Source organism: Anomaloglossus baeobatrachus, chromosome 4 (genome assembly GCF_048569485.1).
Source record: "Anomaloglossus baeobatrachus isolate aAnoBae1 chromosome 4, aAnoBae1.hap1, whole genome shotgun sequence".
NCBI lineage: Eukaryota > Metazoa > Chordata > Amphibia > Anura > Aromobatidae > Anomaloglossus > Anomaloglossus baeobatrachus.
The window spans coordinates 220,331,289-220,347,274 of NC_134356.1; the positions used below are offsets into that span (position 1 = coordinate 220,331,289).

General features: G+C 46.5%; 1 protein-coding gene across 3 annotated transcripts in view; it reads right to left on the reverse strand.

The window, feature by feature from the left end:
* Positions 1 to 15,986, reverse strand: part of CDC25C (cell division cycle 25C) — a 154,903-nt gene that overhangs the window by 6,979 nt on the left and 131,938 nt on the right. For 2 of the 3 annotated variants that reach the window (XM_075344674.1, XM_075344672.1), the window contains 4 exons: positions 7,747 to 7,809; positions 7,329 to 7,427; positions 6,104 to 6,237; positions 3,194 to 3,305 (listed from right to left, as the gene is read on the reverse strand). In XM_075344674.1, coding sequence (XP_075200789.1) covers positions 3,194 to 3,305; positions 6,104 to 6,237; positions 7,329 to 7,427; positions 7,747 to 7,809 — 408 coding nt within the window. The remainder of the gene's footprint in view (positions 1 to 3,193; positions 3,306 to 6,103; positions 6,238 to 7,328; positions 7,428 to 7,746; positions 7,810 to 15,986) is intronic. The other variant, XM_075344673.1, reaches the window with a different exon arrangement.

Below are 15,986 nucleotides of genomic sequence, written 5' to 3' on the forward strand. Positions count from 1 at the left end.
ACCTCTCTACACTAGGGATGGAGGCAAAGCCGTAACCACATGGGCAACATCTCTAACAATTTCCAGGTATAAAGGAATTGCCTCATGCACAGTCAGTTTTGATGAATGGTTGAATTTTTCTATTTGTTTGAGAGAAAGTGAAAAATTTTACTGAAATCTGGTCAATCTGCTGCTATAGTAGACGGAGTGAAATCTTTTTCCTTGCGGCAACGCTTTGCCTACTCCATGTCATCCAAATACTTTTCAAAGTTAAACTCCTCATCTGATGAGAATGAAGATGTGGCAGCAGTAGCACTGTCAGGACCCAAGTCCTCTTGCGCCTGGCAGTCCTGTAGCCGCTCATCCTAACTGCTACCTCACTCAAAGCTTCTTTTTCTTTAGTAAGCTGTTGATCATCAAGCAGTATACGATGACTTGGGTCCACAAACAGCTGCCAAAAGAATTTCATTTTCCAATAGCTGTGTCTCTCTCAGTTTAATTGAAGCAGAAATGAAATCTGGGATTAAACCTTCTCTTTGGGACAGGCAAAATAGCAAGTTCTTCCACTCCCTTATGAAAATGCCAGGAGTTAAATCCTTCGCTTGTAATTTTTTAGTCACGGTAAATTAGTGATTAAGCAATTCCTTCAATTCAGCCACCTGTGTCCATTGACCTTCATTTAAAGTTACTTGAGGGTTCACCATATCTATAAGAAATTATTTTAGTTCAAGCAATCGCTCAGTCATTAAATAAGTGCTGCCTCACCGAGTGGCTTGATCAACAATTGCCCCTTTCCCAGCAGGTCTCTTCAAGATGGAATCAATTTTAGGGGTTCTGGCGGCAATAACCAATTTCCTCACTTTTCCAATCAGATTTCCAGCATGTCCGCCCAGTTTCACACATCCGGCTTTTCGCCGGTTTGGCGGATGCGGCGTATGCCAGTACAGTACGATACAGTACAGTGGCAGCGCTGCAACTTCCGGGTCACATAACAGCATGTGACCGGTGTTTGTCGCGCTGCCACTGTTCTGTATACATTGTACTAAAGTGCGCTGCATCCGCCAAACCGGCGAAAAGGCGAATGTGTGAAATCAGGGTCCCTCTTGCAGACTCTCTCTTATTGCCAGCCGCAGCGTGTGCACAACACAGCGCATGTGATGAATATGAAAGTGTTTTGAAGCAGCTTCAACAAGATCATCTAATCCTAAAGTATCATTTTGCTGTTCTTCTGTTGTAATATCTGTTTGTTCCTCAGTTACATGAACAGCACTGTGACCTTCCATCTCAAACATACTGAATCCTAAATTTTCTTCTAGCTGTTGTTCATTACTCTCATTCATCAGTGTAATTGTACTTATCATGTTTGAAGCATTGTCCATTGCAATAGCAAGAACCTGTTATTTTTTGAGTTTTTAATCTTGCATGACGTTTTCCACTAAGGCCTGGAGAAACTGGCCAGTGTGATGAGCTTTAGTAGCTTTTACTGCCAGTGTCTTGCTAACAATTTCTTTCTTGTCACAAACATATCGAACATTGATGGCAAAATAATTCAGTGAAATGCAGTGACTCTGGCACCCAGCAAAGGCAATGGGTTTTAAGATAGGACATTCAGACACATTGTTTTGGGAGGATCCGTTTTTGTGCTCAAAAACAGATCCTCACAAAGAATGAGCAGTCAGTTTGTGGCAGTTTTATAATCTGCTTTTGCTGTTGAAAGCATTATTTATGAGCTCAAAAACCTTTCAGGTGATGCTGTTTTTTAAAAAGCTGATCTGCTTTTGCAGCTGAAAAACGTATCCTCAAAAAACGCAGCAAAAACGCTGTGTGTGAATGTAGCCTTAGATCAGGAATAGAACAGCCATTTATAGGACATTTCATAACTTTCCCAAATTCCTATGAAAAAATATTCAGCACATTCTGCATTGCACTACTGTACCCAATTTATTATATATTTTAGGAGTCGGAGTCGGTACATTTTATACCGACTCAGACTCCACAAAAATGAGCTCCGACTGACTCCACAGCCCTGGTAACCGCCCCCGTCGTTTGTGCGTCACGGGCAAATCGCTGCCCGTGGCGCACAATATCGCTAACACCAGTCACACGTACTTTCCTTCCTAGCGACGTCGCTGTGGGCGGCGAACAACCTCTTCGTTAAGGGGGCGGTTCGTGCGCTGTCACAGCGACGTCACACGGCAGGCGTTCAATTGAAGCGAAGGGCGGAGAGCAGCCGCAGGAAAGTCATGCCCATCTAGTTGCCAGAGGACGCAGGTAAGCTATTGTCCGTCGTTCCCGGGGTGTCACACGTAGCGATGTGTGCTGCCTCAGGAACGACGAACAACCTACGTCCACAACGACCAACCATATTTTGAAAATGAACGAAGTGTCAACGATCAACGATAAGGTGAGTATTTTTGATAGTTAACAGTCGCTCGGAGCTGTTACACGCAACGACGTCGCTAACGACGCCGGATGTGTGTCACAAATTCCGCGACCTCGTCGACATATCGTTAGATATGTCGTTGCGTGTAACGGGGTCTTAAGGCTATGTTCACATGTCTAGTAATGTTTGCACAACGTTTTTGCTGGATCCGTTCTAATTGATGATTACTGGACATGTGAACTTGGCCTCACCTACTTTTACACAGCTCCCTTAGGTTCAGTTAGTAACTGGTTTCAAAAGTCATGGAAATGATGATCATTTTCACCTATTTGTACTCAGATATATGAGTAACCAATTACCGTATTCTATACCTATAAAATGCCCTGACTTTGAGCATGTGTCCTTGGAAGAATTGATGCTTTTTTGAAGGTAAAGTGAGGTCCCACCAAACACTGATTTGATTTAGATTTCTCTTCATCTTCCACTTTGCTAATTGATAAAAATAAATGGAGATGGGCGAGTTGTAACTATTCATGTTCAGACTATTCGTAATAAAATGCCAAAGCACTATTCCCGTATTCGGAATGAATAACGAACATAATATAAGTCAATGGGCAAACGGAGCATTTTTCTTGTTTTTACGTATACTGGAAGAGATACTATTATCCCATAACTGAAAATAAACTATTAACACTAGTATTTTTAAAATGCATCGGTACTTTGAAGCATTGTTTCCCACATCTGCCTAAAACGTTTGTACAGTACTGTATGTTACATGGGGCAGTTAAAAAGGTAATGTCCAGTATTGGACTTTAAGGAAAGGAAACTCACCTTGTATTCTGGAAAAAACTCCCTGTATCCCCCTTTCAGTAGATATACCTCTGGATAACAAAGTGTTGGATAGTTGTTCCTCACCCGATCTTCTTCTCTCAAGAAGCGAGACCTTTCAGGAAGCAATAAGACAGGCAAAAATAAGAAGGAACACTTCTGTAAAGCTAGAGACAAATGATTAGCCATCTCGTAGTAGCTGTACAAGTGGATTAAGAATATGGTCCAAAACACAAAGTTAGTATTACTAAAAAAACAAACAAAAAAAAACAAAACAAAAAAAAGGCTGTGTCCCTTAGCTTGTAAAAGTACGATTTTCCGCCCATTAATGACACTTGTAAGGCACATTAATAAGTTGCATGTACATTTTTTTTTTACATAAGCCAATACTAATTAGAGATTAGCAGACCCGAATAGTAAAGTTTGGTGTTCGTGCCGAACACTGACTAAAGAAGGAAAAAAAAAAAAAACACAACACAACAACACAAAACACACAAAAATGGGAGCTTTACGTATGCAAATCACTAAAGCAAGCATCACTGTGCTCAGGTGCACTATGTGCTCAACCCAATTTGAGTCGCTTGCAATGTTTGAATAGCTCGCACGGGGGTAACAGCGTGATTTGATGTAGTGTGGAAATAGAAAGAAGGGAGAAAGGGAAACGGGAAAAGGGAGAAGACTTCCCCTCCCTCCCTCCTTAGACGTGATGTTTATGTGGGGACAGACCCAAGTTTCCCAATTAGTGATTTCTAATGGGGTTCAGGTCAAGTCCAGGTCCCAAACAGAACTTCATCTAAAATCCAGTTGAACCCACCGAATCGAACTTCAACAGGTCCGCTCATCTCTACAAATAATATAGGAGGTTTGTTTTATTTTTCTGCTCAGTTTCCTCACATACCGTGCACATAAAAGCAGCCGTGGTGGTTATTGCATTAAAGTGAATAACGCGGCAAAACCCAAAACTACTGAATCTGAAAACCCCTTCAAAACCTGTTAATGTAAAATGTAAGATGCAGCACCAACAATTGAAGTTTCAACTGTAATTTTCGCACTTTGAATATCCATGCACCTAGAAAGTAACTGTACCGCCCCGCGCTCGGCTGGAGCCGAGCCGCTCGGATCCGGGCTCGTTTGTCGGTGGCTCGAGCGCCTCCGGACCGGGGGTCACTTCGCTGTGAAAGGGGCTGGAGCTTTGAAGGGGGGTTAGGGTTACGGCCGAGGCCGTGGTTTGTTTGTTAGAGTTCGTGACGCCACCCACGGGTTGTGATGAATGTGGACACCACCGCTGCTATTTACTAGGCACCTGGGGAAGATGTTGCGCAGCAAAGGTGTTAACCCCTCCGTGGGCATGGGTGATGGTCCCGGGGATGGTATGTGGGTGCTTGGCGGTGCAGGGCGATGCGTGGCCCGAGGGCACAGTTGTACTCACTATTACAGATGCACAAGAGTCTCTGGTAAACCAAAAAGATGCTGGTCGGTGCCCGCAGCCGGCTGCGTCTGGTCCCCCAATCGGGTTGGTAGTCTCCACCTTTCTCCTGCACCTTCTGTGTAGCTGTGGACAGCCCGTGCTTCAGCACCGGGAGTCCGCTCCCTGGCGTTGTGTGTGTCGGGAGAGCCCGTTTGCCCGCAGATGCTGGCCCTTGGGATCTCTTTGCCTGGGCGGTGGCTTTTTTATCCCCCTCGGTGGGCTATTGTCTTCAGTCGGGACTTGGGTGGGAAAGGACCTATAGTCCAGACCTCAATCAGTTAATTAACTGGGTCCACTGGTTTCTGGGCCGAGTTTCAGAATCTGAGTACCCCCCTTTGTGCTCCGGTTTCCAGTCTGGTCCCCGGTTCGGTACCGGTGCGCCACTACCCTGCCCTGGTCCCTTACGGTTCCACCGAGCAGTCTTCACGGCTCCTGCAGGCTGAGGCCACCGTTTGCCTCCTAGCCAGAGGTGACTGGGCTCCGACCCAGACACCTGGTGTTAGACTGTGGCAGACCTGGGCACAGGTCTGCCTCTGCACTTTAACTTCACTCCTCCACTGTCCGAACTAGACTACTGTTTTTCCTGCCTCAGGGCCTGTGAACTCCTCGGCGGGCGTTTCCAACTACCTTGACAAGCCCCCTGGTGTGAACATCAAACCCTGAGGGAGGTGACTAGGGTTTTAAGGGTGGCTGAGGACACCTTATTAGGGGAATGGGTGTTGTGCAAGGGCCTACCTGTGACTACCTGGCTAGTCCAGGGCGTCACATAACCATTGCTTTAATTTCTATTTAATAAATCCCTAGTGCATATGACAATAAGCAACTTTGTAATATATCTAATTATCTTATCAGTAAGGGCAAAGTTCTCAATTCATGGGCAAAATCAGAATTCAGTGAAAAAAAATTACTGAGATAGAATTTTATTTGTAGCAACTGTCATCTGCTATGTAAAATGGAGAAGGGATGATGATGAAACATTACTTCAGCTTTATTAATACAGTGCTATATTCAAGCAAAATTTGCAAGAGACTTGGTCTTCTTCCCTACCGTACTTTCATTGATGATGAGCCATATTGGGTGTTCCCACAACTGTTTTTGTTGTGATTTTTAAAGTCTGCAATATCTTCATTTTAGATTATACCCGTAAACTAGCAAAGTGGGCAGCACAGTGGCTCAGTGGTTAGCACTGTTGCTTTTCAGCCCTTGGAACTGGGTTCAAATCCCAAAACCAATGTATGTTGTTTACAAGGGTTTCCTTGGGGTTCTCTGGTCAACTCCCACACTCTAAAGACAAACTGATAGGGAATTTAGATTAGGAGTCTCACTGTGACAGTGGTTATAATTCATTTGAAGTGCTGTGGAATAAAATAGCGCTATATAAGCAATGCATAATAAAAAAGTAAAGTATAAAAAAAAACCAAAACAACTCCAATTCATTTGCCTACATTTTTGGACCTCTTTCAGTTGAAAACTCGCAGTGAAACACCAGTATAATACGTTTTTCTACCACTGACGGGACCAAAGGACACGTGAGAAAATAATCCAATACATCCTCTCCTCGATGAAGATTCATGGCGCCCTGTGGAATATTGCAGAATTAAACATTTTACAAACCAAATCAATGATTATACTAAAAATTAAAATTGTGATAAATTGTGAAAGTACACTTAAGATCAGATGTGGCAACAAATTATTATATTTTTATTTTTTTTATTTATTTGATATTATACACACACACGTTAAGCTTCAGTTTGCAACAAAAAGTAGAATTTGGATTTTAATTCATGTCAAACTTAGGGAAAAAGAAAAAAAAAAAAAAAAAGTTTATGGCATGTCTCCAGAATGTACCATAAAATGTCTTAAGTGCAGGCCCCACCTCTAAGCCTTGCATATATCTTAATTAAGGGGGTTCATGTGGCTATGCCATAAATTACTAAGATTGAAATACCCCTTTAAAAAGGAGCTCAGTGAGAATTATTTATTTTATAACCATATACGTTTTTTTTTTCTCTCTAAATACAGTTATGCTTGATCTAGTGCACTCTGTCAGGATTTTAAAGATGGCAGTTATCATAAATCAGTGTGCACCAGTCCTGGATTCTGCTAAATAGGATGGGCTGCAAAAAGAACGTCTGCTATTGACAAACATCGGTTCAGAGCAGTGTTCGGTCAGGCATCGTCAACTCACATACTTCACAACCTGACAGGACACAGCAGAGTTTCCTCTTTCTTTAGGTGACTGAGAATGAACATCCATCTCAGTCAGCCTGACAGTTTAAGTGCATTACAGGAAGTAAGTCGTAGGATGGGTGCACACTGCTAGATGGCTGTTGCCATCTTTAAAATCCTTACAGAGTGCACTAGATAAAGCATAGCTTCTTATCAAATAAAGGTATTTAGAAAAAACATTAATATTTTCAGAAGAATTTTATCACATTTCTCGGAAAAACCCTTTAATATACCTTAAAAGTAGTATATCAGAGTAAAAATACCATCATTGCTAAAAACTGATCAGTTGTGGAGCAAGCCAGGTATTCCTTAAAAAACAAAAACAGTTTAAAAAGGAACAGAACTTTCTTCATAGTTATTAATGGAGAGATTTGAAGAATGCCAGTTACAAGTCTGAAGAACTCAGAACAGCAGAAAGCTTGCCGATTTGCAGCACTTCACCTGGATATGGCCCCCTTCAAATTCATAAGGATAGCGGCAGTCAATGATGTAGAATTTCTCCACGAGACTGTTGAATTCACCATTAATTAAGGCTGCCATCTAGTGGTAAAATAATGAACATAATGTATTTCCTTTCATTTTAACAATAAGCGTGTAAAAAAAGCACAGCTAGACTATTATAGGCCTGTCTGTTGCCAAGCTTAAACTAAATCTGCAGAATTGTGAATTTGGCTCTGGACTACAAGCTGAAAATCAGGATAGCATCAACATAAGTAATATATTTACAAAACTACTCATCTTTCAGAGTACATTAGGAGAACATATACTTTAGAGTTTGCATAGAATGAGCTCTAAAATGAGTGAAGGCAACATTCCCTATCCAAACATATTCATTGCATTACATGAACGCTATACTTACAGTCTCCGCTGTTATGTAGCGGAGATCCTGATGACGTCCCGTCACAGTAGGCAAAGCATAAACCTGCAAAAAAGCGCAATGATCGTAAACATACACAAATCATTTCCCGTGTCTGTATAAAGACTCAATGTTTGCAGAAGAGAAATATTCGAATTTTAGAAATAGGTGTACACTGCTGTTCTTATGTCTCCTGAATGGGATAATCTCAAGTTATTACGTTAGTTCCTATCCACAGGATAGGGTTAAGCTGATCATTGGAGTTCCCTATGGATTTGGGATAGCTTATCTTAGGACTAACCTTTTCAGGGTCAAAATATTCATTACCTATCCTTTCGACAGTCCATCAAATGAGTTTGATTCTCCTGAAGGTCTACTGTTAGCACATGAGGAAGACTGCATCCTGTTCTGTTCACTTGAATGCCATCTACATACCGTGTTTCTCCGAAAAGAAGACCTCCCCCGAAAATAAGACCAAGCAGAAGTTTTCAGGGAGGCTTAAATATAAGACATCCCCAGAAAATAAGCCCTAGTCGCAGCCAATAATGAAGTGTCATGCAGTGGTAAATAAGTTAAAGACACTTAATTATAGACAGCGGACACCCCCTAAAGAAAGAAGAGAGAAGACACACCCCCCCCGATCATACTCAGACGCCGACCGGGAGCAGGTGAGCGCATCAAAGTCCTGCAGCGGAACACACACACACACGCACACACACACACACACAAACAAACGTCAGATCACGCACGCACACGCACGATCGCATCCACACACACACCCACGATCACACACACACACACACACCCACGATCACACACACACACACACACCCACGATCACACACACACACACACACCCACGATCACACACACACACACACACCCACGATCACACACACACCCACGATCACACACACACCCACGATCACACACACACCCACGATCACACACACACCCACGATCACACACACACCCACGATCACACACACACCCACGATCACACACACACCCACGATCACACACACCCACGATCACACACACCCACGATCACACACACACCCACGATCACACACACACACACACACACACGATCTGCTTTTTGCGGGGGTTAACTTACCCCCAACCATGTCTCCTCGAGAATAAGACACCCCCTGAAAATAAGATCTACTGCTTTTTTTCAGGGAAAAAAAAAAAAAAAAAAAGAGAATTTTGTTTACTTACCGTAAATTCTTTTTCTTATAGTTTCGTAATGGGAGACCCAGACCATGGGTGTATAGCTTCTGCCTCCGGAGGACACACAAAGTACTACACTAAAAAGTGTAGCTCCTCCCTCCTAGCATATACACCCCCTGGATAACCAAATATAGCCAGTTTAGTGCAAAAGCTGAAGGACAGCCACCCACAAGTAGAGATAGAGCAAAAAACGGGAACAACCGGAGCCTCTGTCTAAAACAACAGCCGGTGAAAACACACAGAACAAGAAAACTGCCAACAGGCAACAGGGAGGGTGCTGGGTCTCCCATTACGGAACTATAAGAAAAAGAATTTACGGTAAGTAAACAAAATTCTCTTTTTCTTCATCGTTCCTTATGGGAGACCCAGACCATGGGACGTCTCAAAGCAGTCCATGGGTGGGAATAAACAGAAAACTGAGAAGTAGGCGAAACCTAACTTCACAAATGGGCGACAGCCGCCTGAAGGATGTGTCTGCCCAAGCTCGCATCTGCCGAAGCATGAGCATGCACTTGGTAGTGCTTCGGAAAGGTATGCAGACTAGACCAAGTGGCAGCCTGACAGACCTGCTGAGCCGTAGCCTGGTGCCGGAAAGCCCAAGAGGCACCGACAGCTCTGGTCGAGTGTGCCTTGATCCCCGGCGGGGGAGGCACTTGAGTACACTGGTAGGCATCGGAAATGGCCGACCTAATCCAACGAGCTAGGGTCGGCTTAGAAGCTGAGAGGCCCTTGCGCCGACCTGAGGTCAGCACAAAAAGAGAGGTGCACCGCCTAAGAGCAGCGGTGCGAGACACATAGATACGGAGCGCCCGCACCAGATCCAGAGTATGCAACGCTTTTTCAAAGCGATGAACAGGAGCCGGACAAAAGGAAGGCAGGGAAATATCCTGGTGAAGGTGGAAAGGAGATACCACCTTAGGAAGAAAGTCCGGAGTCGGACGGAGAACCACCTTGTCCTGATGAAAAACCAAAAAAGGTGACTCCGAAGAGAGAGCAGTCAAATCAGAGACTCTCCTGAGGGAGGTTATGGCCACTAGAAAGAACACTTTCTGTGAAAGACGAGACAAAGAAACCTCCCTAAGTGGCTCAAAAGGGGGTTTCTGAAAGGCCGTGAGGACCAGATTAAGGTCCCAGGGATCCAAAGGCCGCCGGTAAGGCGGAATGATGTGAGATGCGCCCTGCATGAAGGTGCGTACCTGAGCCAGTCGGGCGATACGCCGCTGGAATAATACTGACAGAGCCGAGACCTGTCCCTTGAGGGACGTGAGGGATAGTCCTAGCTGCAGACCGGACAGTAAAAAGGACAGAAGCGTCGGCAGGGAAAAAGGCCAAGGAGCATGGCCGGAAGAGCGACACCAGGACAGGAAGATTCTCCAGGTCCTGTGATATATCTTGGCCGAGGAAGACTTCCGAGCCCGAGTCATAGTGGAGATGACTTCAGGAGGGATACCAGAAGTCGTCAAGATCCAGGACTCAAGAGCCACGCCGTCAATCTGAGAGCCGCAGAATTCTGGCGGAAAAACGGACCTTGTGAGAGAAGGTCTGGACGGTCCGGAAGATGCCACGGCACCTCTACGGACAGGTGGAGCAGGTCTGGATACCAAGCTCGCCTGGGCCAGTCTGGAGCAATGAGGATGACCCGACGGCCCTCCATTCTGATCTTGCGCAGGACTCTGGGCAAGAGTGCTAGAGGGGGAAACACGTAAGACAGACGAAACTGGGACCAATCCTGAACCAGCGCGTCCGCTGCAAAGGCCTGAGGATCGTGGGAGCGAGCCACGTAAACCGGAACCTTGTTGTTGTGCCGAGATGCCATTAGATCCACTTTCGGAGTGCCCCACTTGCGGCAGATTGTCCGAAACACTGCCGGATGCAGAGCCCACTCGCCGCTGTCCACGGTTTGACGGCTGAGATAATCTGCCTCCCAGTTTTCCACGCCTGGGATGTGGACTGCGGATATGGTGGACTTTGAGTCCTCCGTCCACTGAAGGATGCATGGAACCTCCAACATTGCCAGGCGGCTGCGTGTCCCGCCCTGGTGATTGATGTAGGCAACCGCTGTCGCGTTGTCTGACTGGACTCGAATGTGCTTGCCCGCCAACAGATGGTGAAAGGCTAATAGAGCTAGAAGCACAGCTCTGATTTCCAGCACATTGATGGAGAGGGCTGATTCGGACTGAGTCCAAGTGCCCTGCGCTCTGTGGTGGAGATATACTGCTCCCCAGCCGATCAGACTGGCATCCGTGGTGAGGATCACCCAGGACGGGGCCAGGAAGGAACGTCCCTGAGACAGAGAGAGGGGCCGAAGCCACCACTGAAGGGAGCCCCTGGTCTGTGGTGACAGAGCCACCAACCTGTGCAAGGAGTAAGTCCGCTTGTCCCAACAGCGGAGAATGTCCAGCTGCAGATGGAACTGGGCAAAGGGAACTGCTTCCATTGACGCCACCATCTGACCCAGCACCTGCATTAGGTGCCTGATGGAGTGACGGCGAGACCTCAGCAAAGAGCGCACCGCCAGATGGAGGGACTGCTGTTTGACTAAGGGCAGCTTTACAAGTGCCGGCAAAGTCTCGAACTGCATCCCTAGGTACGTGAGACTCTGGGTCGGAGTCAGAGTGGACTTGGGTAGATTGACAAGCCACCCGAACTGGACTAGAGTGGCGAGAGTGAGCGAGACACTCCGCTGACAGTCTGCACTGGATGAAGCCTTGACTAGAAGGTCGTCCAGGTAAGGAATCACTGCCAACCCCTGGAGGTGCAGAACCGCAACCACTGCTGCCATGACCTTGGTGAATACTCGAGGGGCCGTGGCTAACCCGAAGGGGAGAGCCACGAATTGGAAATGTTCCTCTCCGATTGCAAAACGTAGCCAACACTGGTGTGAAACTGCAATTGGCACATGCAGATAGGCATCTCTGATGTCGATGGATGCTAGGAAATCTCCTTGGGTCATTGAGGCAATGACTGATCGCAGAGACTCCATGCGAATATGCCGCACCTGAACATGCTTGTTGAGAAGCTTGAGATCCAGGATGGGCCGGAAGGAACCGTCCTTTTTGGGGACTAGGAAGGGGTTTGAGTATAAACCTCTGAACCGTTCCCGGGCGGGAACCGGTACAATTACTCCATTGGCCTGCAAGGATGCCACGGCCTGTGAGAAGGCGGCGGGCCTTGGAGCAGGGGGGAGTGGACAGAAAAAATCTGTTTGGCGGGCTGGAAGAGAATTCTATCCTGTAGCCGTGGGAGATGATATCCCGCACCCACTGATCGGAGACGTGTTGAAACCACACGTCGCCAAAGTGGGAGAGCCTGCCACCGACCAAGGACGTTGCTGGCGCGGCCAGATAGTCAAGAGGAGGCTGCCTTAGTGGCAGCGGCTCCTGCGGACTTCTGAGGACGCGGCTTCGTGCGCCAGCAAGGTTTTCGGTCCTTGGCTGAGTTAGTGGACGAGGCTGAGGGCTTAGAGGATGACCAGTTAGAGGAACGAAAGGAACGAAACCTCGACTGGTTCCTGCCCTGGACAGGTTTCCTGGTTTTAGTTTGTGGCAAGGAAGTACTCTTCCCGCCAGTAGCTTCCTTAATAATTTCATCCAGTTGTTCGCCGAACAGCCGGGGCCCAGCAAATGGGAGCCCAGCCAGGTACTTCTTGGAAGAAGCGTCTGCTTTCCACTCTCGAAGCCACAAGATCCTGCGTATAGCGAGGGAATTAGCCGAAGCCACCGCCGTGCGGTGAGAAGCCTCCAGAATGGCAGACATGGCGTAGGATGAAAAGGCTGAAGCCTGGGAAGTTAAGGCAACCATTTCGGGCATAGAGTCCCTGGTGAGGGAATGCATCTCCTCCAGAGAGGCAGAGACTGCTTTAAGAGCCCATACTGCTGCAAAAGACGGGGAGAACGAGGCCCCTGCCGCTTCATATACAGATTTGGCCAGAAGGTCAACCTGGCGGTCAGTGGAATCCTTAAGTGAGGTGCCATCAGCCACAGATACAACTGTCCGGGCTGAGATTCTAGACACCGGAGGGTCTACCTTCGGTGAATGAGCCCACTCCTTGACCACCTCTGGTGGAAAGGGAAAACGGTCATCAGAACTACACTTTGGGAAGCGTTTGTCAGGACAGGCCCTGGAACACACTCCTTGCTCTCTTAGGTGAGGTAAACTGGTGTTTTTCTACCAGAGAGGGTTGTTCCTCCGATACTGGTGGATTGAGGTCCAGTACAGAATTAATGGACGCAATCAAATCACTAACATCTGCATCACCTTCGGTCAGATCAATGGGGCACATGGAGGTAGCGTCCGAGCCCACAGTAAAGGCATCCTCCTCGTCCTGTGATTCAGCTCGTGAATCAGAGCCGCGGGACGAGGAAGGAGAGGAGCCCCTGCGTCTCCGTTTAGGAGGACGGGGTCTGAGCTCTGTGAGCTCTGCTGAGCGAGCCGTAGCAGCAGAGGCGCCCTGAGAAGGGGGCTGATGCATGCTCAGCAGAGTCCGGGACAACTGTCCCATGGAGTCGGCAAAGGACTGGGAGATAGACTTAGAGAAGGATTCTACCCAAGCCGGGGGTTCAGCCACCGGAGCCGAAGAAGCCGGAGGGACCACTGGGAGTGAGACTCCAGGCTGAGGCACCACCATGTTAGAGCAGGCATCACAATGTGGATATGTGCTCGGTTCAGGCAGTACGAGCTTACATGCAGTGCATATTGAGTACAGCCTTGCAGCCTTGCTCCTTGTGTGAGACATGCTGCTGAAGTGGGGGTTCTGAGTAGAATGGCCCCCAGAGAGCACATAACTAGGTCCACAACCGGAGGTTGTGGCTTACCCGACCGTTTGTGTGCCCTCCAGATCCCACAGACCGGACCCCCAGAGAGATGCTGCAGGCAGCTCCGATCAGTGTGAGAACGCTGATAAAATGGAGCCGGATCGAGGAGAGGGGGCGGGGCCTACTCAAAGAGCGGGATCCGGAGGGCCAAGGAGGTATACAGGGGAGGGAATCTTTCCTCAGAGAGGGGTGTCCCTTCCCTGTGCTGAACAGTCGCTGGGCGGAGCCGCACTGTCCCTCTGCATGATTGGCATGCAGGGGCAGTGAAAACGAAAGTAGGCCTCAGGCGAAGGCGGGGCCTAAATTTAACAATGCGGCCGGCGCGCAGGCACCATCGGCGCGGTTTTCCGGTGAAAACCAGAGAACCGGCCGGAAAGTCAGCATAGTTAAACAGCACACTCTCCCCAACAATAAAGTACAAGGGACCCCCTGATAACCACGTCTCAGATACTTAGCTTGTGAGACGCAGGGCCAGGTCCCTGAGGGATGAGTGCTCCGTCCGGCAGGATCCAAAAGGGGCTGCGGATGGAGACCGGTCTCCTGCAAGGCAGTGAGAACCGTGCTGGCTCCCACTTCAAGCCAGAGCCCGAGGGGATGGTGAAGGAGCGCGGCATGAAGGGCTCCAGCCCTGAAATCAACCTTAACAGCACCGCCGACACAGTGGGGTGAGAAGGGACATGCCGGGAGTCCAGGCTTGGACCCGCTTTTCTTCAAACTCTTTTCAAAAATCAAAATCAGATGAGGATGCATGTGTGGATGTGTGCCTCCTGAACACAAAGCATTGAACTGGCTATATTTGGTTATCCAGGGGGTGTATATGCTAGGAGGGAGGAGCTACACTTTTTAGTGTAGTACTTCGTGTGTCCTCCGGAGGCAGAAGCTATACACCCAATGTCTGGGTCTCCCATAAGGAACGATGAAGAAATATTATATATATATATATATATATATATATATATATATATATATATATATATATATATATATATATATATATATATATATATATATATATATATATATATATATATATATATATATATATAATATTTCTTCATCGTTCCTTATGGGAGATATATAAAATATATATATATATATATATATATATATATATATATATATATATATATAATATATATATAAAATATATATATATATATATAAAAAATATATATATATATAAAAAATATATATATATATAAAAAATATATATATATATATAAAAAATATATATATATATATATAATATATAATATATAATATATATATATATATATATATATATATATATATATATATATATATATATATATATATATTATATATATATATATATAAAAGCGTGTCTTATTTTCGTGGAAACAGGCTAGTTACAGCATTGCCCTATTAAGGTGATGAGGAAACCCCTGCAATGTCCACACATCCGCTACGATATAGACGGTGTACAGACAAACCAAGCACAAGAGCCTGCAACATGTACTGCAATTTGTATGCATCAGCTCACCGTATAAAAGCTCAATCCCGATTCCGTCCTGGAGCACGGACAGGCACTGCCACAGCCCAATGAAATGCAGAAAAGAGAGGATGTCCAGCTCTTCAGGCAAAGAATCACGTCTTTATTTCATCATGATCATGATTAAGGGTGAGTGTTTTCACCTGAAACGCGTAGTGCTGGTCATGTCATTCTCTGTGTCTGCATGATGAAATAAAGACGTGATTCTTTGCCTGAAGAGCTGGACATACTCTTTTCTGCAACATGTACTGCCCCTTCGTACAAATGGACTGTGGGATGCCAAGAGACAAACCACACTCCAGTTGGTTAGTAGAGAAGGAAAACAATTCCACAAACCTCTTAAATGGTTTCCCTTTTCCCCAGCAATGAAAGAATTATTATTATTATTATTGTTTATTTATAGAGCACCATTGATTCCATGGTGCTGTACATGAGGGGGTTACATACAGAATACATGTACACGTTACAATAGACAGACTAGCACAGGGGGAAGAGGGCCCTGCCCTTGCGGGCTTACATCCTAAAGGATTTTGGGGAGGAGACAGTAGGTGGGGTGTAGGTGGGGCGGCAGCTCCGCACGGTGGTGGGGCGGCAGCTCCGCACGGTGGTGGGGCGGCAGCTCCGCACGGTGGTGGGGCGGCAGCTCCGCACGGTGGTGGGGCGGCAGCTCCGCACGGTGGTGG